At 39.1% G+C, this 23827-nt stretch overlaps 1 protein-coding gene across 1 annotated transcript in view; it reads left to right on the plus strand.

The window, feature by feature from the left end:
• NEBL (nebulette) overlaps positions 1-23827 on the plus strand; it is a 574345-nt gene that overhangs the window by 125045 nt on the left and 425473 nt on the right. The window contains exon 3 of the mRNA XM_053713962.1: positions 18057-18141. Within this exon, the coding sequence (XP_053569937.1) occupies positions 18057-18141 (85 nt within the window). The remainder of the gene's footprint in view (positions 1-18056; positions 18142-23827) is intronic.

The raw sequence follows: 23827 nt of genomic DNA on the forward strand, positions 1-23827 counted from the left end.
GTACAATAGCTATTAAATAGTTAATAAATATTTAATAGCTACCTAGTTAAAATAATTACGAATTTACCTGTAAAATAAATCCTAACCTAAGTTACAAATACACCTACACTATCAATAAATTAAATAAATTACAATATCTAAACTAAAATACAATTAAATAAACTAAACTAAATGACAAAAAAAAAAACACTAAACACTAATTACAAAAAATAAAAAAGATTTACAAGAATTTTAAAGCTAATTAATACCTATTCTAAGCCCCCTAATAAAATAACAAAGCCTCCCAAAATAAAAATATTTCCCTACCCCTAATCTAAATTAAAAAAGTTAACAGCTCTATTACCTACCACAACCCTTAAAAGGGCTTTTTGCGGGGCATGCCCCAAAGAATCAGCTCTTTTGCCTGTAAAAAAAAACACAATACCACCCCCCAACATTTTTTTACAACCCACCACCCCACATACCCCTACTCTAACCCAAACCCCCCCTTAAATAAACTTAACACTACACCCCCCCCTGAAGATCTCCCTACCTTGTGCTTCAACCAGCCGGGCCGAACTCTTCATGCCGATCCGGGCGATGTCTTCAATCAAGCGCAGAGAAGAAGTCTTCCATCCGGGGCGATGTCTTTCCATTCGGGTGATGTCTTCAATCAAGCGGCAGAGCAGAAGTCTTCCATCCGGGCTATGTCTTCAATCAAGCGGGCATCTTCAATCATTCTTTTCTTTCGCTCCTCCGACGCGGAACATCTATCCGGCACGACGACTTCTCGACGAATGAGGTCCTTTAAATGACTCATCCAAGATGGCGTCGTCGAATTCCGATTGGCTGATAGGATTCTATCAGGCAATCAGGGAAGGGATAAGGTAGGAAAAATCTGATTGGCTGATTGATTCAGCCAATCGGATTGAACTTGAATCTGATTGGCTGATTCAATCAGCCAATCAGATTATTCCTACCTTAATTCCGATTGGCTGATAGAATCCTATCAGCCAATTGGAATTCGACGAACGCCATCTTGGATGACGTCATTTAAAGGAACCTCATTCGTCGGGAAATCGTCGTGCGGGATGGATGTTCCGCGTCGGAGGAGCGAAGAAAGAAGATTGAAGTTGCCGCTTGATTGAAGACATAGCCCGGATGGAAGACTTCTGCTCTGCCGCTTGATTGAAGACATCGCCCGGATGGAAGACTTCTTCTTTTCCGCTTGATTGAAGACATCGCCTGGATGGAAGACTTCTTTTCTGCCGCTTGATTGAAGACATCGCCCAGATCGGATGAAGTGTTCGGGCCGGCTGGGTGAAGACAAGGTAGGGAGATCTTCAGGGGGGTAGTGTTAGGTTTATTTAAGGGGGGGTTTGGGTTAGAGTAGGGGTATGTGGGTGGTGGTTTGTAATGTTGGGGGGGTGGTATTGTGGTTTTTTTTACAGGCAAAAGAGCTGATTTCTTTGGGGCATGCCCCGCAAAAAGCCCTTTTAAGGGCTGGTAAGGTAATAGAGCTGTTAACTTTTTTAATTTAGATTAGGGTAGGGAAATATTTTATTTTGGGGGGCTTTGTTATTTTATTAGGGGGCTTAGAATAGGTGTAATTAGCTTAAAATTCTTGTAATATTTTTTTATTTTTTGTAATTTATTGTTTGTTTTTTTGTATTTTAGTTTAGTTTATTTAATTGTATTTTAGTTTAGATATTTGTAGTTTATTTAATTTATTGATAGTGTAGGTGTATTTGTAACTTAGGTTAGGATTTATTTTACAGGTAAATTGGTAATTATTTTAACTAAGTAGCTATTAAATAGTTATTAACTATTTAATAGCTATTGTACCTAGTTAAAATAAATACCAAGTTACCTGTAAAATAAATATAAACCCTAAAATAGCTACAATGTAATTATTAATTACATTGTAGCTATCTTAGGGTTTATTTTATAGGTAAGTATTTAGATTTAAAGTAGGAATATTTTAATTAATAAATAATATTAATTAGATTTAATTTAATAAGAATTTAGTTAGGGGTGTTAGAGTTAGATAGGGTTATGTAAACTTAATATATATATAATATAATAGACGATATTAACTATATTAACTAATATAATTAGGGTTAATATAGTTTAATATATATATAATATAATAACGATATTAACTATATTAAACCCTAATATAATTAGGGTTAATATAGTTTATATAGCTGGGCGGCGGTGTAGGGGGGGTCAGATTAGGGGTTAGATCTATTTAATATAGGTGGCGGCGGTGTAGGGGGATTAGATTAGGGGGTAATACATTTATTATAGGTGGCGGCGGTATAGGGGGATTTAGATTATAGGCAAAAGAGCTGATTTCTTTGTGACAATGCCCCGCCAAAGAGCCACTTTAAGGGCTGGTAAAAGAGCTTGATTTCTTTGGGGGCATGCCCCGCAAAAAGCCCCTTTTAAGGGGCTGGCAATAGAGCTGTTTACTTTGGGGTAATGCCACGCAAAGCCCTTTTCAGGGCTATTTGTAGGGTTAGATTTAGGTTTAGTGGTAGGGATAGTTAGTCTTTTAGGGGTTAGATTAATTTAATATAGGTGGGCGGCGGTGTAGGGGATTAGATTAGGGGTTAATTAATTTTAAGTATAGCTGGCGGCGGGGTAGGGGATTAGATTAGGGGTTAATAATTTTAATATAGCTGGCGGCGGGGGTAGGAGCTCACATTAGGGGGTAGGTAATATAGCTGGGCGGCGGTATAGGGGCTCACATTAGGGGTAGTTAATGTATGTGGCGGCGGGGTATGAACTCACATTAGGGGGTAAATAATGTAGGTGGCGGGTGGGGTCCGGGAGCGGCGGTTTAGGGGTTAATAACTTTATTAGGTGGCGGCGGGGTCCGGGGAGCGGCGGTTTAGGGGTTAATGCATTTAATTATTAGGAGAGTGAGGGGGGATAGCGGATAGAGGGGTATACGTGTCGGGCTAGTGCTTGGGAGGGGCGTGTTAGACAGTACGGGTGATTTCAAAACTTAGGTCAGGTTTTGTAGCGCCGCAGTTTCTAAAGTGCCGTAAGTCACTGGCGACTCCAGAAATTTGTACTTACGTAGATTTCTGGACATCACTGGGTTTATCCGACTTACGGCACTTTAGCATCTGACGGCGCCGTATATGGGATAGCTCGAGTTGCGAGCTGAAACTACGGGCTGGGCGGGGTTCCCTCGCTTGCGCCGCAAGCTACGATCTATATCGGATCGCGCCCAGTATCTCTAATATATAAACATGTATGAAAATATGAAAATAGATTGTAGATTGATAATATACTATACGTTGAAAAGCAGAGTAATCTGATTTGTATTGTTACAGGATTTAAATTTAAAAGCGCGCCCTGCCGTCCCTGCTAACTCGCTCTCCCCAGAGAAGTTTCTGTTTCTAGAACAGGGATGGATAAAAATCAATTTTTTTTTTTAATATAAATAGTATTTTTATTTTTTTTAATAAAATGCTTTTTGAGGAAAAAAATCTATCTGAAAATATGGTTTGTAACAATATTATAAAGCTGTAACAACCGCATGCTGTATGTAAGCATAACCTACCCCCTGTTAATCTTTACACTAGCACTAAACAGCACTGATCCATAGCGTTTCACCTCTATCAAATACGGTACTCAGTTTTGTTACCTGTACAGAAGAGTGCACTGCAAGAACTTTTCCTGTTTGTATAAATGAAGTGTAATGAACTTCCACATGTGACGTTATGTATAATCAGCATAATCCCTACAGGTTCCTATACTTCTCCCATTTAGTAGGATTATTACATTTGGGAGCTCTTGTTCTGCTGTCCTTAATTCCAGCCCAGGACTCCTCAATGCCTATCATGATGACACACTTAGCATCCCCTTCATGAAATCTTATACTGAATGTCTGGAGGTATTGGGTCCATTTAGCAAGCTTGTGACAGCAGCTTCAAGGACCCCAGCTCATTATCTTCTCCCCCACCTTAGGTGGGGTAGATTTAAATCATTCCTATCAGTTCTGATGGGGTTGATTGATATCCCCCTTTTGCACGCGATTGGCCTTGTGTGATCAGGGGGCAGCATTAAACAAGCAGTGGTTTGTGCAATCTTAAATGCGGACAGGATAAGCAGACGATTTTCATGACAGGGAATCTTGTCTGCCTGCCAATTGGCTCTTCACACTTATGAGATTACATTGCAGGGCCCTGGTTTCTGTACTTACCGACATGACATACCCTATGCTTCATACTTTCAGTGGTGATTGTATTTATAGATGCCACGTCTGTTTTTTCCTGTTTCATTACAAATATACATGCTGTAAAACTAAGAATATCCATCATTTTGATGTGAGAGAAATATTGCTTATCAAGTATGGCAGAACATGGGAATAAAAAGACGACTAACAGAAAATTGAAGCTGGAATTACAAATTTAGGGCCAGATTAAAAGTGGAGCGCTATTTAACGCTCCCGCTCAAGCGCTAACTCTGCTAGAAGTAATTTTTTTGCGCGCATCGGGTAGCACTCATATTACAAGTTGAAAGTAAACCGTACTCGCTCACGCGCTAACCATATGCGTGTAAAAAGTCAAATTTAGAATATAGTGCATGCGATAATGTATTCCCCGATAAATATCAATGTAGCAAAAAAGTGGAAAAAAAACCCCCTACTCATGCTCAAACCTTATTGCATATTCTCAAGTGCACTAAACCAACATGAAAATATGAATATTTCACACTCCAATGTTCTGCACATAGCAGAATATGTTCTATTTATTAATAAATACATATTTCTACATACATCTGATGGTATTTTGGGAAAATATATATCTGTACCTATATCTATCTATCTATCTATCTATCTATCTATCTATCTATCTATCTATCTATCTATCTATGCACTCACTGGCCACTTTATTAGGCACACCTGTTCAATTGCTTGGTAACACAAATTGCTAATCAGCCAATCACATGGCAGAAACTCAATGCATTTAGGCATCTAGATGTGGTGAAGACGACTTGCTGAAGTTCATACTGAGCATCAGAGATGGGGAAGAAAGGGGATTAGAAGCGACTTTAAATGTGGCATGGTTGTTGGTTGCCAGACAGGCCTGGGTCTGAGTATTTAAAATAACTGCTGATCTACTGGGATTTTCACACACAACCATCTCTAGGGGTTTACGGAGAATGGTCCAAAAAAGAGAAAATATCCAGTGAGCGACAGTGTGTGAATGCCTGTTGATGTCAGAGGTCAGAGGAGAATGGGCAGACTGGTTCAAGATAAATAGAAAGGCAACAGTAACTCACATAACCACTCGTTACAACAGAAGGTATGCAGAATACCATCTCTGAACGCACAACAAGTCGAACCTTGAAGCAGATGGGCTATAGCAACAGAAGACCACACGAATGCCACTCCTGTCAGCTAAGAACAGGAAACTGAGGGCTACAATTCACACAGCTCACCAAAAATTGGACAATAGAAGATTGGAAAAATGTTGCCTGGTCTGATGAGTCTCGATTTCAGCTGCGACATTCAGATGGTAGAGTCAGAATTTGTCGTAAACAACATGAAAGCATGGATCCATCCTGCCTGTATCAACTGGTTCAGGCTGGTGGTGGTGTAATGGTGTTGGGGGATATTTTCTTTGCACACTTTGGGCCCCTTAGTACCAATTGAGGCATAGTTTAAATGCCACGGCCTACCTGAGTATTGTTGCTGACCATGTCCATCCCTTTATGGACTACAGTGTTCCCATATTCTGATGGCTACTTCCAGCAGGATAATGCACCATGTCACAAAGCTCAGATCATCTTCAAACTGGATTCTTGAACATGACAATGAGTTCACTGTACTCCAATGGCCTCCTCAGTCACCAGATCTCAATCCAATAGAGCACCTTTGGAATGTGGTGGAACGGGATTTTCGCATTATGGATGTGCAGCTGACAAATCTGCAGCACTGCGTGATGCTATCATGTCAATATGGACCAAAATCTCTGAGAAATGTTTCCAACACCTTGTTGAATCTATGCCACAAAGAATTAAGGCAGTTAGAAGGCAAAAGGGAGTCCAACCCGGTACTAGCAAGGTGTACCTAATAAAGTGGCTGGTGAGTGTATGTTTGAATATATATTTATTTTTAATGACACGGTGAGTCCACGGATCATCATAATTACTGTTGGGAATATCACTCCTAACCAGCAGGAGGAGGCAAAGAGCACCACAGAAAAGCTGATAATATCACTTCCCTACCCACAAACCCCAGTCATTCTCTTTACCTGTAACAGTTGCAAGGAGGTGGTAAAGTTTAGGTGTCTGAAAGAATTTCTTCAATCAAGAGTTTGTTATTTTAAAGCAGAGCAGGATTGCTCTGATCTTTTTCTGGGGTTTAGCCGTGAGTCCATGTCAGTCTCTTCTGTAGAGCAGTGGTGGCTTTTAACCATTTGGGGACTTGTGTGGTATAATCCCCATTGTGCCTCTCAAGTAGTTTGTTGCTGCCCTTATTTGAAAGCCTGCATAGGTTTTATTCAGTATTTCCTTTTTTTTCCCCCCACAGGTCCATGTGAGGGGAAGGAAGCCTCTCAAGACCTTGTGAGCTGTCCTGCTGCCAGACAGATTGTCGTTGAGGTAAGTACTGAGTTTATTTTCTGTATGGGAAAAAGATTTTGGCATATGTACAGTTAATTCTATTGGGGACAGATTATTCCTGTTAGGGGCGTACAGGTCCTTGTATAGCAGTTCGTGTGGGCACTGGATTGAGGAGTTTATTTATTTAAAATTTTATTTTAAAACTTTTATTTGGGCTCAGTCTTGGTGTGTTCGTTTTTTTGATACTGTGTTTTTGCTTCTTTACTCCCGGGGCTTTCTTTGTGCAGTGAGTGTAATGCTGGCCGGGAGGGGTCCAGTTAGGTATGACCACGTTGGGCCGGGGGGGCTTGTCTGGTGCGGCAAATAATTGCGTGCTTTTTCCTCATTCAGTTCCTTAGGTACCGGAAGGGTGAGGTTCGTTTGTGCAGTGGTCTGGTGGGAGCGGTCACCTGGTGGAAAGTGGGTTGGAGTCCGGATCTTTTTGCTGCAGATTCTGACAGTGCAATCTTCTCCGGTATCTAGCAGGACAGGTAGGCACCTCAGTTAAGCTAGCCTGAGGTGTAGAGGCCTGCTTGAGTTAATTATTTTTCTTAGGAGCTGTTGCTCTGCAGTAATGGTTTTAACGTTACTTAAAAGTTTAAAGGGACAGTAATGTTTTTTTGGGCTTTATTTCTGAATTTGTTTAAAGCTGAATAAGGGTATTTTTTATTTTATAATTTTATTCCATTGTGGGGTAAAGATGGACCAAGAGGCCCCGCAGAGATGTTTACTTGTACTTTGTGTTTTGATGCTAATCCCTTTTTGTTCCTCATTATTGAGAGAACAGTTGCATTACAGGGATAGACTTTTTGAATCTGAGCCATCATTATCTAAGAGCGGATGCGTTCAGGGGTCTCCTGTTTAAGCTATGCCGCATCTTTCTCCACCAGCGTCCCAAACCTTATCCTCTTCACATGCAGTGCCCTGTGTTTCCTCTCATGCTCCGGTTGGAGTTTCATTGCAAGACATGCTACTCTTATATCCTCAGCGTATCTGATGCTCTGTTTGCTTTTCCTATGCTGCAGGGGTAGCGCAAAAGGAAGTATAAGGTTTCTGATTAAGTTGCGGCTATGTCGAATGTTTCTCTCCGATATGTCAGAGGAGGAAGATACTTCGGTAGCGCTTGAGGGTGAAGTCTCAGATTCTGACAGTGTAATTCCTTCTTCTGATGCTGAGGTTGTATCCTTCAGGTTTAAGCTAGGAGCCACCTCTGTTTTTTGCTTAAGGAGGTTTTGGCTACGTTGGATGACTCTGACACGACGGGTCAGTAGTGACTCCTAAGAAGTCTAGTAAGCTTAATAAGTACTTTGATGTACCTTCCAGCGGTGGAGGTATTTCCTGTTCCAGACCGTGCTTCAGAGATTATTGCACGGGAGTGGGAGAGGCCTGGGATTTCTTTTTCCCCTTCTCCAATTTTTTAGAAGATGTTTTCCTATTGCTGATTCTATTACGAAGTCTTTGCAGACGGTTCCCAAGGTGGAAGGAGCAATTCCACCTTGGCTAAGAGAACCACTATTCCTATTGAGGATAGCTGTTCCTTTAAGGATCCTATAGATAAGAAGTTGGGAAGCGTTACTTAAAAGAATGTATGTTTACAAGGGTTTACAATGGCAGGCCTGCGGTGTGTATTGCTACCGTCAACAGTGCGGCAGCATATTGGTTTAATGCATTGTCTGATTCTATTCAGAACTGAGACTCCTCTTGAACAAATCCAGGACAGGATTAAGGCTCTTAAATTCCTTTATTACTGATGCTTCCTTGCAGGTCATCAAGTAGAGAGGCAAAGATTTCTGGCTTTGCTGTACTGGCATGCAGAGCCTTATGGTTGAAGTCCTAGTCTGCGGATGTGTCCTCTAAATCTAAGCATTTGTTGATTCCTTACAAGGGTAAGACCTTGTTTGGGGGCCGGGTTTGGCTGAGATTATTTCCTCATATTACGGGAGGAAAGGGGCATTCTCTCTCACAGGATAAAAGAAATAAGCAGAAGGTTCGTCAGAGTAATTTTTGTTCCTTCAAAACTTTTCTGGTAAGCCTTCCTCCTCCTCTTCCAAGCAGGAACAATTCTAAGGTCCTCCTGAAGTCCAATCAGTCTTGAGCAATGGGAAGCATTCTAAGAAGCCCGTTACTGACTCAAAGTCAGCATGAAGGGCCTGTCCTGATCCCTGGGCAGTGACATCATGTCCCTGGGATACAAGTTAGAGTTCAGAGACTTTTCCCTCCCAGGGGCAGGTTCCTTCTCTCCAGGTTTATGTGTAGACCAGATAAAAAGAGAGGCATTCTTACAGTGTGTTCAGGATCTTTCTGATAAGGGAGAAATAGTTCCTGTTCCAATTCAGGAGCAGGTTCCTGGGGATTCTATTCCAATCTGTTTGTGGTTCCCAATAAAAGAGGGAACCTTCAGACCAATTTTAGACCTCAAGAGTGTAAACAAGTTTCCTCGGAGTTCCGTCTTTCAAGATGGATTCTATTTGTTCCATTCTTCCCTTGGTTCAAGAGGGTCAATTCATGAGAACAGTAAATATGAAGGATGCAAATCTGCATATTCCCATCCACAGGGACCATCACTACGTTTCTGAGATTTGCTTTCCGAGACAGCGCATGTTCAGTTTGTGGGCCCTTCCATTTGGTCCTTGCAAAAGCTCCCAAGGTTTTCTCAAAGGTCCGGGGAGCATTGCTGGTGTACTTCCGATTGCAGGGGGTTGCTGTGGCGCCGTATCTGGACGACATTCTAGTTCAGGCACCATCTTTTCAACAAGCAAGCTCTCACACCGGAGCTGTTGTTGTCTTTTCTGCGTTCGCACAGATGAGGGTGAATTTGGGAAAAAGTTCCTTAATTCCAGCTACAAGGGTGGTGTTCTTGGGAACAATAATAGATTCTCTGTCAATGAAGATTTTTCTGACAGAGGCTAGAAGAATAAAGATCTTAAATTGTTGTCTTGCCCTCCAGTCTTCTCCTCGGACGTCAGTGGCTCAGCGCATGGAGGTAATTGATCTGATGGTGTCGGCTATGACATCATTTCCGTTTCTCGCTTTCCATCTCAGACTTCTGCAGCTATGCATTCTCCGTCAATGGAAAAGGGATTATGGGGATCCGTCTCCACGAATAGTTCTGGATCAGGCATCAAAGGACTCTCTTCTGTGGTGGTTGTCTCAGGATCACCTCTCCCAGGGAACTTGGTTTCGCAGACCTTCCTGGGTGGTCGTGACCTTGGATGCCAGCCTGTTGGGTTGGGGAGCAGTCTGGGGCTCGTTAAAAGCTCAGAGTCAATGGTCTATGGTATCCTAGAACTGAGGGCAATTTTCAAGTGCTCTTCTGGACAGTTTATCAGGTTTCAGTCGACAACATAACCTCAGTGGCTTAGATCAATCATCAGGGAGGAACTCTGATTTCCTTGGCCATGACAGAGGTAGCCAAGATTATTCAGTGGGCAGAGACTCACAACTGTTGTCTGTCTGCGACCCACATCCCAGGGGTGGGCAATTGGGAAGCGGATTTTCTGAGCAGACAGACTTTTCATCCTGGGGAGTGGGAGCTTCATCCAGAGGTGTTTTCCAGCTTGATTCTCAACTGGAGCTTGATCTTATGGCATCTTGTGAGAATGCCAAGCTTCTGAGGTACGAGTCGAGGTCAAGGGATCCTCAGGCTGTGCTTATATATGCTCTGGCAGTTCCTTGGAATTTCAGTCTAGCGTATGTTTTTCCTCCCTTCGCTCTCCTTCCACGGGTCATTGCTTGAATCAGACAGGAGAGGGCGTCAGTGATTCTCATTGCTCCGGCATGGCCTCGCAGAATCTGGTATGCGGATCTGGTGGATATGTCATCTCTTCCACCTTGGAGACTTCTGTTAAGGAAGGACCTTCTACTTCAGGGACCCTTCCTTCATCCAAATCTCGTTTCTCTGAAGCTGACTGCTTGGAGATTGAATGCTTGATATTATCTAAGCGTGGGTTCTCTGAGTCGGTTATTGAAACTATGATTCAGGCTCGTAAGCCAACGACTAGAAAGATTTACTATAAGATATGGCGTAAATATCTGTATTGGTGTGAATCCAGAAGGTTCTCTTGGAGTAGAGTTAGGATTCCTAGGATTTTGTCTTTTCTCCAGGAGGATCTGGAGATGGGTATATCTGCAAGTACCTTGAAGGGTCAAATTTCAGCTTTATCTATTTTGTTACACAAGCGTCTGGCGGACGTGCCAGATGTTCAATCTTTTTGTCAGGGCCTGGTTAGAATCCGGCCTATGATTACGTTTATTACTCCTCCTTGGAGTCTTAATTTGGTTCTTAGAGTTCTTAAACAGGCTCCGTTTGAGCCTATGCATTCTTTGGATATGAAAATGTTATCCTGGAAGGTTTTATTTTGGTTGCCATCTCTTCGGCTCGAAGAGTTTCGGAGCTTTCAGCGCTGCAGTGTGAATCTCCTTACCTTATTTTTCATTCTGATAAGGTGGTCCTGCGTACTGCCTTAGGTTTCCTTCCCAAAGTGCTTTTGGATAGGAATATTAATCAAGAAATCGTTGTTCCTTCTTTGTGTCCTAATCCTTCTTCTCATAAGGAGCATTTGTTGCACAACCTGGATGTGATTCGTGCGTTGAAATATTATTTGCAGGTGACCAAGGTTTTTTCGCCAGTCTTCTTCTTTGTTTGTTGTTTTTTTCTGGGAAGCGCAAGGATCAGAAATCTACGGCTACTTCATCTTTTTGGTTGAGGAGTGTTATTCGCTTGGCATATGAAACTGATGGACAGCAGCCTCCTGAGAAAATCACGGCTTATTCCACAAGGGCTGTTTCTTCTTCTTGGGCCTTCAAAAAAGGAGCTTCTGTGGAACAGATTTGCAAGGCTGCCACTTGGTCATCTTTACACACTTTTTCTAAATTTTACAAATGTGATACTTTTGCTTCGGCTGAGGCTTCTTTTGGGAGAAAGGTTCTTCAAGCAGTGGTGCCTTCTGTTAAGGTTAACTGTCTTGTCCCTCCCTTATCATCTGTGTCCTCTGGCTTGGGTATTGGTTCCCAACAGTAATTATGATGATCCATGGACTCACCGTGTCATTAGAAAGAAAAGAAAATTTATGCTTACCTGATAAATTTCTTTCCTTCTTGACACGGGGAGTCCACGGCCCTCCCTGTATTTTTCAGACAGTTTATTTTTTCTATAAACCTCAGGCACCTCTGCACCTTATGTTACTTCCTGTCTCCTTTCCCTTTGGTCGAATGACTGGGGTTTGTGGGTAGGGAAGTGGTATTTATTAGCTTTGCTGTGGTGCTCTTTGCCTCCCCTTGCTTGTCAGGAGTGATATTCCCAACAGTAATTATGATGATCTGTGGACTCACTGTGTCAAGAAATAAATACATTTATCAGGTAAGCATAATTTTTCTTATAGATAGTGTATATATATATATATATATATATAAATAAATATATATATATATATATATATATATATATATATATATATATATATATATATACATAAATAAAAGAATATCTATTTATAAGTGCATAGAACATATCCCGCTATGTAAAGAACATTGGAATGTAAAATATATACAGTAAATAGACAGTTAAACACTAAAAAATGTTTTTTTCCCTGTTTTCATCTACTTGACTGCAAAGGGCTACAATGCACTAATATATATGTCTATACACATATACACATATGAATACATTAAAGGGATATTCAAGTCAAAATAAACTTTCTTGACTCAGATACAGCATGCGATTTTAAACAACTTTTCAATTTACTTCCATTAACAAAATGTGCACAGTCTTTTTTTATTTACACTTTTTAAATCACCAGCTCCTACTGAACATGTGCAAGAATTCACAGAATATATACGTGTATGCATTTGTGATTGGCTGATGACTGTCACATAATACAGGGGGAGTGGAAATAGACATAACTTTGAAATTTGTCAGAAAAAAAATGTACTACTCATTTGAAGTTCATGCATTTGTTGTTTATGCAAATCTACTGTATTTACTGGTACTTTAATACATATTTACACACACACACACACACACACACACATATATATATATATATATATATATATATATATATATATACAGCATCTCACAAAAGTTAGTACACCCCTCACATTTTTGTAAATATTTCATTATATCTTTTCATCTGACAACACTGAAGAAATGACACTTTTAGTTAACCAGAACTTTGATGTCTCGCTATCCCGTCGCACGTTAAATGCGATTGTGCTCAAGTGATCGCGTTTACTTTCAACTTGTAATATGTGTGCTACTTCTGCGCAAACAGCCCGGATAGACCCGATATTGTTGGGGCTTTAAAAGCTACACCTCACTTTTGATTTTTTCTAAAAATTAATCTAAAAAGAACTTGCATTTCTCAAGGACAATACAGCAATATAGCAATCTGTTTTATTAGTAAACAGGCTGCCAATTATTATAATGTTGTATGAGTTAGCTAGTGGCTTTGGGCATTCTGCCAAATTATGTTAGACTTTTTTTTTATTATTTTCTTAGCTGCTTTTGTTCTTCAGTGTTACAACTCTGCTTGATAAGGAAGTAAAAGCAACAGCCTGAGTTGTCATTTTTTATTACATGAAAATATTTGACCATCTGTGACTTGTGTCAGTAATCATGTCATAAGAAACATAAGAGAGAAACAAATAAGGCCTTCTGGAGCCGCATTATTTGGCAGAACTCCTAGTCATCAGGAAGCTTTCTCAGAGAGGTCTAGCTACTTGCCCATTTCCTCTGAGCTATGTGTACAGGAAAACATTGAGGCTGTTTAACCCTAAAATCGATTCTATCCCACGGGGGTTGTACAAAACTAGCAGCTGATCTCATTTTCATCAATTCCGGCTGTTTGTGAGATGAAATTCTTAAATCTAAAATATATTTATCTATGCTCCAGTGTAAATGAATTGTTTACTCTATTTAAGTGGCACCCAAGCCTTGCTTCAGGGAACCATTGCATTTGAATGAATCATCATTAAGCTTTAATGCTTCAGTTCAGATAGAGCAAGCACTTTTAAGAAACTTTATTTCAGTTTACTTCTGTTATCACATTTTTCTCTTTGAAGCCTTTGTTGAATACCTAGGTGAGCTCAGGAGCAGCAATGCATTAGTGGGACCTAGTTTGTGATTGGTGGCTATGCACAGCCTTTTATCATTGGTTCACCAGATGTGTTCATTTAGGTCCCAGTAGAGAGGCCTATGCAGGATTTAAACACACAGTTTTATACAAGCAATAGTGCAATAACAAAATGCTTGTCTAATTAATACCTCCCATACTGGGAATCTTTTGTGTATTGGCCGTGATCATCCATGCATTGTCTGGGATTGTATTTATTAATGGCATGACTAAGGACTAGATCCGAAACGTTGTATGATTTTTCTCTGGCTGTTTTCAGCTTAATAAAATTGGTTGAAGATTCTGGTGGTGCTGCTCCTTTCTTCGTTTTTGGATTTATTAATAGTGGTGGTAACACTGACTAAAATCTGTCAGTGAAAACGCTTTGTAGTTTTGTGCTTCCTGCTAGGCCCTGGAATCCATCTTAATATCCATCTTAGTACGAGATCGAAACCCAATGCGTGATAACTTCAGGATTTCGATTATCACAACAATGTTATATTTTTCTCCCCATAGACTTAAGTGGAGTGCACTCTCAAAAAAATGTACACTTATCATTTGCACGCTTATCTGACACGCATTAGACCTACTGCTGAACCCCAAAGGTAGTTATGCAAATTTTACTTTCCATGTTCTTCACATAGAAGAAAATTTTTAAATACAGGTACAAAACCCTTTATCCAAACTCCTTGGGGCCGGAAAAGTTTTGGATTTTAGAATATTTGTATATTTGCATATGTAAAATGGTACCAAATATAGACACCAAAGGGCTAGATTACGAGTAGAGCACAAATTAACTTCAGTGTTATTTACGATAAAGTAAGATCTGATGGCTTTTTGGTACAATATCTCGCTATCTATCTATATAGGTATAGATATATACTGATATATATATATATATATATATATATATATATATATATATATATATGAATATCTATTTAGAAATACATAGAACATATTCTGCTATATGCAGAACATTGGAATGTATAATATTTACAGTAAATACATCATTAAAACATTTATTAAATATTAATATACAATAAATATGTTTTTACATGTTTTTCTCTACTTAACAGCAAAGGGCTCCAATGCACTTCTATATATGTCTATATGTGTGTACATATATATTCATGTGTTATATGTGTATATATGTCTGTTAATACATATATACACATAAAAATACATCAATACATATGTACACACACACATATATATATATATATATATATATATACATACATACATACATACGGTCATGGCCAAAAATATTGGCACCCCTTCATTTCATAATGCAACACTTTGCCCAGAAAATTGTTGCAATTACAACTGTTTAGGCATTCTCATGTTTATTTCTTTTGTTTGTATTGGTATGACACAAAAAAGTGGAGAAAAAAAAGCCAAATCTGACACATTCCACGCAAAACTACAAAAATGGACTGGACAAAATTATTGGCACCCTCAATTTAATATTTGGTAGCACACCCCTTGGAAAAAATAACTGAAATCAATTGCTTCCTGTAACTATCAATGAGTTTCTTACACCTCTCTACTGGAATATGGACCACTCTTCTTTCACCAACTGCTCCAGGTCTCTTAGATTGGAAGGGTTCCTTTTCCCAACTGCTGTTTTGAGATCTCTCCACAGGTGCTCTGAGATTGAGATCCGGACTCATTGCTGGCCAGTTCAGTACTCTCCAGTGCTTTGTCTTAAACAATTTCTGGTTGCATTTTGATGTGTGCTTTGGGTCATTGTCCTCTGATGGAGACCCAACTTTCTGACACTGGACCCTACATTGCACCACAGAATTCTTTGGTAGTCTTCAGATGTCATAATGCCTTGCACACAGTCAAGACATCCAGTGCTTGAAGCAGCAATGCACCCCCCCCCCCCTAAAAAAAAAAGTGAACCTCCACCATGTTTGACTGTAGGGACTGTATTCTTTTCTTTAAAAGCCTCATTTCTTTTTCTGAAAACAGTAGAATAATGGTCTTTACCAAAAAGCTGTAATTTTGTTTTATCTGTCCACAGCACAATATTCCAAAAGGATTTTGGCTTCCTCAGGTAAGTTTTGTCAAACTCCAATCTGGCTTTTTTATGTTTCTGCGTTAGCAGTGGGGTCCTCCTGGGTCTCCTACCATAGCGTCCATTTTCATTCAGATGGCGATGTATAGTACGAGCTGACACATTCGTACCTGGTGTCTAAAGGTCAGCTTGAATTTATCTGGAAGTTTATCGAGGTTCTTTATCCACCATTCAATCAATCCTTTGTTGCAATCTTTGATCAATTTTTCTCTTTCGTCCACGTCCAGGGAGATTAGCTACAGTGCCATGGGCTGTGAACTTCTTGACAGGGTTGCACACAGTGGACACAGGAACATTAAGATCTCTGGAGATGGACTTGTAACTTTGAGATTGTCCATGCTTTTCAACAATTTTTTGTTCTCAAATCCTCAGACAATTCTTTGCTGCTCTTTTTCTTCTCTATGCTCAGTGTGGCACACCGAGACACACAACAGAAAGGTTAAGAACATTTTTCACCATTTTAACTGGTTGCCGGTGTGATTTCTATATTGTCAGCACCTGTTAATTGATACAGGTGAGTTTAATTACAAATTACAGGAGCATCACAAACTTGGAATGCCAATAATTTTGTCCAGTCCATTTTTGGAGTTTTACGTGGAATGTGTCAGATTTGGCCTTTTTTTCTCCACTTTTTTGTGTCATACCAATACAAACAAAATAAATAAACATGAGACTGCCTAAACATTTGTAATTCCAACAAGTTTTTGGCGAAGTGGTGCATTATCTGACAGAAATGCAGGGGTGCCAATATTTTTGGCCGTGACTGTATATGTATATATATATATATATATATATATTATTTATATTAAATATTTTATCAGAAAGTGTATATATGAGTGTAATACTTTATTCTAATGTATTTATGTTGTGCTTGGGGCAACTTATTTTTTAACCCTTACATTTTATGCTAGGTTTGTGCTCGAGTGCAACCATTTACTTTTAAATTGCAATATGCTTGTATGTTAGCTCAGTCAGAAAAATGCTTATTGCAACCCCTACTGACTTTAGAACGCCACTTGTAATCTAGCCATCTGTGTGACATTTATTTAAATCTCCCCGTCAATTCACTCACATGGGCCTAGGGAGGGATTTAAAGGGGCAGTAAATTCAAAAAAGTTTCATAATTCAGACAAGGGCCCCAAGTTATCAAAGTCTTGCGGACCTGATCCGTCAGTGCGGATCAGGTCTGCCAGACTTCATTGAATACGGCGAGCAATACGTTCGCTATATTCAGCATTGCACCAGCAGCTCACAAGAGCTGCTGGTGCAACTCCGCCCCCTGCAGACTCGCGGCTAATGGGCCGCCAGCAGGGGGTGTCAATCAACCCTATCGTACTCGATTGGGTTGATTTCTGGCGATGTCTGTCCGCCTGCTCAGAGCAGGTGGACAGGTTATGTGAGCAGCGGTCTTTGTGACCGCTGCTTCATAACTGCTGATACATATGCCCCAAAGCATGCAATTTTAAACACCTTTCTAATATTCCTCTATTATCTAATTTGCTTCATTCTCTTGATATCCTTTGTTAAAAATGTACCTAGGTATGTTTAGGAGCAGAGGAGCAGTATGTGTGTGTGTGTGTGTGTGTGTATATATATATATATATATATATATATATATATACAGTATATATATATATATATATATATATATATATACACACACACACACAAAGAATATTTTCAGTATTTATAGTGTTAACCTGTGTATATCAGTTACTGTGGAGTCCCCGTCCCCTGTCCCCTTCATGCATGGGTGCCACCAAATGAACACTATACTATGTACTTCTGAAGTCAGAGAAAGTTCTATTATTCAACTTCTCCTTATACCTTCATTTAAGGAATACCACTCCTAGATCTAAAAAAGGGACATGTATGTCAAAATTAAACTTATATGAATATGATAGAGAGCAGAATTTAAAAAAAATATATATTCAATTTGCTTCTTTTATCAAACATATTCCTTTGTCTTTGTATTCTTTGTTAAAATGTATGTTCTTTCCACAAGAGCATATCTAGGTAAGCTCATGAGTGTACATGTGTCGTAGAAAGGAACTCTGTTTTTAAGAAATAATACTAAGAAAAGGAGTTACATTTGATAAAATAAATAGATGATAACGTTTTTTTTTTTACATTTTTTTTACTCTTTTTCTAAATCATGAAAGTTCCATTTTGACTTTTTAAAATATTAATTATTGCAAAAATTTTACTTCATCATTTTCATTGATAAATATATTTATTTATTTTTATTTTTTCAGACACTACCCAAAACAGTCCTTCACTACAGTGGCAGATACTCCTGAAAACCTACGACTGAAGCAACAAAGTGAACTACAAAGTCAGGTAATTATACAAAGAAGCCAATTGTACTATATAACAGTATTCAGCTCTGTATGCCAGGGTTTGAAATGTGATATCCAACAGACACTGCATATCTGCTTACTTTCCCATTCGCCATATGTTTGCTGAAATTCACCTCAGATTTCTTTACAGCTTCGTACGCTCCATCTGGTACATAGCCAGTTGTACTCCATTGACATATTTTTAGAACTGTATAGCCATTATTGAATTGGTTTAAAGTTTTAATTTTTTATATGTTTCTGTTTGTTCTAGTTATAAAAATGATGCACCTCATAAAGTAATGTACATTGAAGTTAAATGGACCAAAAATGTGTAGTATGTTGGGAATGTATAACCCCAGGGTGCCATTATAATGCATTTTCAAATGTGAAGAATGCACCTGAATGCTTTTTTAAACTGTAAGATATGAGCTTTGACCACGTTGCTGTTGCTAGTTTTGGAGTATAAGGAGCCACTGACGGATGTGTATGCAGTCACAGCACTCTACATACTTTTATGCCCCTGTAACGGTTACAAATCTATCTCAGTGATTCTGCAAAGTTTTGTTTAAAATATAGGAAGTCACTCTTTTTAATAATATGTACCCCTTTCCGCCCCCTCTAGCCTTTGGTGGGCAGCGATCCGCTGGCGGTATTCAGCACTCGCATGCAACACCGCCCACTGCCAATCACACGCTGGCAGGAGCTGTCAATCTCTCCGGTCAGACGAGACTGGGGAGATTGAAATTCTCCACCTTAGAGGTCTGATGACCGCTGCTTGATAAATACAGACTGCAGGTTCTCTTGTGAGCTCTCAGAGGACAGAAGGTTTTGAAGATGTTTCCATCATCCAGATCAAGCCTTGCTCACTACCATAAAGGAACGTTATGTAAAATAAATCACCCTCTGATGGCTAACGGTAAAAGTAAGTCCTTGCCAATGTGGCACAGTCCTTGGCTGGTTCAACAAGCTAAAAACAAGCCTGCAACATGGTCAACAACTTGGTTTGCAATATGGTGGATGATAGAAATCAGCACAGTAAATGGTATCATTGTTTTAGTGTTGTGAGGCATAACTAGATATTCTCAGTACGCCAGTATTTTAAAAATGTCATCTGCTCAGAGTACCAGGGCGTGTAATCATGTCAGCAATTAACAAACGGAGTCATTACCAGATGGTATAAGCACCTTATGCTCTCAGAGCAAGTGCTGGGTTTAAAATGCTGGTGCACGGTGCATACTTAAATACACTTTTGAAACAGCTTTAGCTTTTATTTGAAGCATTTTTGCTAATACATGTATATTACAAAATTGCTTCTGTTCAATACAGAAATGCATCCATGTGAATTTCAACTTTGGCTGGAATGTCCCTTAATTAACTATTCATTGTGTGTGAGATACTTACTGGTTGTGCCTTTGATAATGCATAGTTAATTAAATACTTCAACTCACCTACAATTCACCTTCAATTCATCTCTTTGTAAATAGAGCCTACAGTTTTTCTTTTTCTACCAAGTATTATTTCAATATCTATTTTTTTTTGTTTCAAATTATTTTTAAATTAGGATTTTTGTGAGCCCTATTGTAATGTATTCATCTCCTTCATATACTTAAAGGGAAATTAAAGTCAAAATTAAACATCAAAGATTAAGACAAAGCTTGCAATTTTAACCCCTTCACACTGTTATTTACATTCCATGCCATCCTAACAGCGCTGGACTTTAACACATTTAGGACGGCCTGGAACGTCCTACCTTATATGGTGTACTGCAGCCTCCTCCTTTTAGTTAAAGGACCAGTCAACACATTAGATTTGCATAATCAACAAATGCAAGATAACAAGACAATGTAATAGCGCTTAGTTTGAACTTCAAATGAGTAGTATATTTTTTTATAACAAATTTCAAAGTTATGTATATTTCCACTCCCCTTGTACCATCAGCCAATCACAAATGCATATACGTATAGTCTGTGAATTCTTGCACATGCTCAGTAGGATCTGGTGACTCAAAAATTGTAAATATAAAAAACAGTGCACATTTTTTTTAATGGAAGTTAATTGGAAAGTTGTTTAAAATGACATACTACAGAGCGGATCAGGTCCGGAAGACCTCGCTAAATGCGGAGAGCAATACACTCTCTGAATTTAACATTGCACCAGCAGCTCACAAGAGCTGCTGGTGCAACGCCACCCCCTGCTGACTCACGGCCAATCGTCCGCCAGCAGGGAGGTGTCAATCAACCCGATCGTATTCGATCGGGTTGATTTCCGGTGTTTCCTGTCCGCCTGCTCAGAGCTGGCGGACAGGGTTATGGAGCATAACTTGTGTTTCTGGCGAGTCTGAAGACTCGCCAGAAACACGGCCCTTCAAGCTCCATACGGAGCTTGATAAATATGGGCCAATATCTGAATCATGAAAATTTTATTTAACCTGAGTGTCCCTTTAATGAAAAATTGGCCCAAGGGGGGGGGGGGGGTGCCTAGCAGCATAGGCAGTCCCCCTGGGCCTTGAACTTTGTTCTGATCTATTCGATACACTATGGAAGCCTTAGAGGGTCCAAATTAGAGCAATGCGTTTCGGAAGTTTCATCCATTTTCAAGCTTTAATCCTGCTTTACCTCTCTTCCCCTTATATAATGCCAGAGAGTCTCTTATTGAGCTACAAAGGGGTGTATACATGAAGTGGATGACATCATTCCAAAACTTCTATTTGTACATTATTATCTTTTTGTTTTAGAAAAACCATTTATAATTATCTTTTTTTTATTAGCGCAACACTGACATAATAAATAAATAACATTGCTATAATTAATGTTGCAAACACTGCTGCCAGATGACTAAAGAAACATGAACGCTCCACCTAGAGTTACTCTTTAAAAAAGAATACCAAGAGAAATAAGCAAAATTGATAACGGAAGTTAAATGGAGGATTTAAAATGTCATGCTTTTTCAAATCCATTTAAGTTTAATTATGACTTTAATGTCCCTTTCAATGCAGGGAACACCTCTTTGCTAGATACACTGTTCACAAGGAAAAGACTGCCCTTAGAGAATTCCAGCAGGGGCTGCATAGTACTTACTGGTGAGAACCCACTCGGTCCTATAGCTACTGCACTTCATGTACAGGTGTATTGTTTGGTTTTGTTAATTGATTCATGGTTTAGAGCAGGGGTCGCCAACCTTTCGGACCTCAGGGACCACGAAACTCACAATTATGAATCCCATGGACCACTAACATTAATTTTTTTTAAAAGGTACAAACCTCTATAATGTGTGTGTATATACAGGTATATATATATATATATACACACACACATACTATACATAACTAGTATAACCATAGCTAAGTTTACATTATGTACACATTTTTAAGAATTCTTTTTTGGAATTAACTAACTGAATGACAGAACTGAGAGAATACTTCCAAATGACAGATGAAGGGTGAGTGCCAACTTTTGAGCTTGAAACAGAGGGGCAGAAAGTGGGGAAAAAATAATTATGTTTAAAAGGACCACAAGACTTTCAAGTTACCTCCCCAGTTAATAATTATTCAAAACTACTTATGATCATGGACAGACATAGGAGTCAGATGGAGGGGAGGAAGACAAACAGTGATGTAAGTCCATCTGAAGGAATTAGGAAAACTACTACAAAGAGACAGGTAAAGGGAAGAAAATAAATTAAATATAAGAGAGAATTTTTTTTAATTTATACTTTAATTCCACTATTTCAAGTCAAGACTATACCAACCTCTGCTGGCTTTAGAATGGAAGCATCTTTCTCTGAGCAGCACGCCGGGCAGGAGGAGTTAAAAATACAATCTAGCTACGTAAATTTATAATTTAACTCCTCCATCAGAGGAGATTAAATCCTGCTTGATGGTGTCATGGACCACCAACATCTTCTCGTGGACTACCAGTGGTCCATGGAACACTGGTTGGCGACCACTGGTTTAGAGTATCGTTATCAGGTAGTCATTACCACCACCCAAAAGAAGACAATATTATTTAGTTATGCACACATAGAGATTTGCTATTTTAAAATACAAAGTGTGTTTGTGCTACTAATGTAAAAGGAATCTGTATAAAAATAAAATAGCTGGCACAGATATTTTTTTAACAAATATTGTGCCAATTGTGATGTAGCTCAACAACAATATTTTTTTAATTTTAGTTAAACATACCTCTAATGCTTGCTACATAATTATGCAGAAGTCAAAGGAAATAATCTCATATTCAAAGCATCACGTACATTGTATTTTTGTTAGGCAGGAAAAAGGGAGGGCTAGATAAGTCTGCTTATTCTTTATATTGCCAAATTCTATTTTCTGTCCCACTGCTTTCAACCACACCCTATTCAAGGATGTTAGTTGTGAAGTGCTTATGCTAAATTATAGGAGAAAAACTTCCTCACACTCACAAATGAATGACAGTATGTTTTTAGTATCCTGGTATCCGCATTTGTCTAAGTATATCCTGCACTTCCTCTGTATCTGCGTATTAAACCTATCTCCATAGTTAGTTGTGAGTAATACATGCACTGATTATTCTCTTTAAATAAAAGGAATCCAAATTCCTTAATGAACCTTTCAACGCTACACTGTAGGGTGAAAATTGATTTGTTTTGATAATTAATTCTATAATAATAATATACTACAGTGAGCTTATTAAAAAATCAGCCATTATAGATTGCGATTGTTTCATATTCTGTGTCAGAAAGGAGGTCATGTTGTTTTTATCCTATAAACAACCAACTGCCAAATATACAGATTCATTTCTTTCAAATAATACTAATACATAATGTTTAGTTAAGTACTACAGCCGAGTAATAATTTGAAGGGACATAATAATTTTTCTTTCATGATTCAGATAGAGAATACAATTTAAAAAAAAAAAAAGTTTCCAATTTACTTTAAGGGGCCTATTTATTATGGTGCGAGCGGACATGATCCGATATACACTGTCTGCATTTATCATTGCACCAGCAGTTCTTGTGAACTGCTGGTGCGATGCTGCCCCCTGCATATTCGCGGCCAATCGGTCGCTAGCAGGGGGGTGTCAATCAACCCGATTGTATACGATCGGGTTGATTTCTGTCCGCCGCCTCAGAGCAGGTTATGGAGCAGCAACTTCATAACTTTTGGCTCGCTGGAAACACGGGGCATCAAGCTCAATATGGAGTGCTGTCATATAGTGCTCCAGACATGAGCATGCTCTTGATCTTACTTTCCTGCTTTTCTACAAAGGATAACAAGAAAAGGAAATGTGATAATAGAAGTAAATTGGAAAGTTGTTTTAAACTGTATGCTCGGTCTGAATCATGAAATTACTTTTTTTTGGATGTTTATGTCCCTTTAAGTTCAAAGGAAACCTCCATTATAAGCCTGAGTTTTTAAAAGGGTTTTAACTTTGAACTGAATTAACAGATTTAATACAATTGTATTAAGTTTGATAAAATTGGGTTTTATTGTAGGTCAGTATGGAGCTATGGCAACTCTTATCATGTCTACAGCCAAAATGACTCAATGGGGCCTATCTATCAGGCTCACCAGAAACAGCAGTTATGAAGCAGCAGTCACAAAGACCGCTGCTCCATAACCCTGTCCGCTTGCTCTGAGCAGGCGGACAGACATCACCGGAATTCAGCCCGATCGAGTACTATCGGGTTGATTGACACCTCCTGCTGGAGGC

Source organism: Bombina bombina, chromosome 5 (assembly GCF_027579735.1).
Source record: "Bombina bombina isolate aBomBom1 chromosome 5, aBomBom1.pri, whole genome shotgun sequence".
Taxonomy (NCBI): domain Eukaryota; kingdom Metazoa; phylum Chordata; class Amphibia; order Anura; family Bombinatoridae; genus Bombina; species Bombina bombina.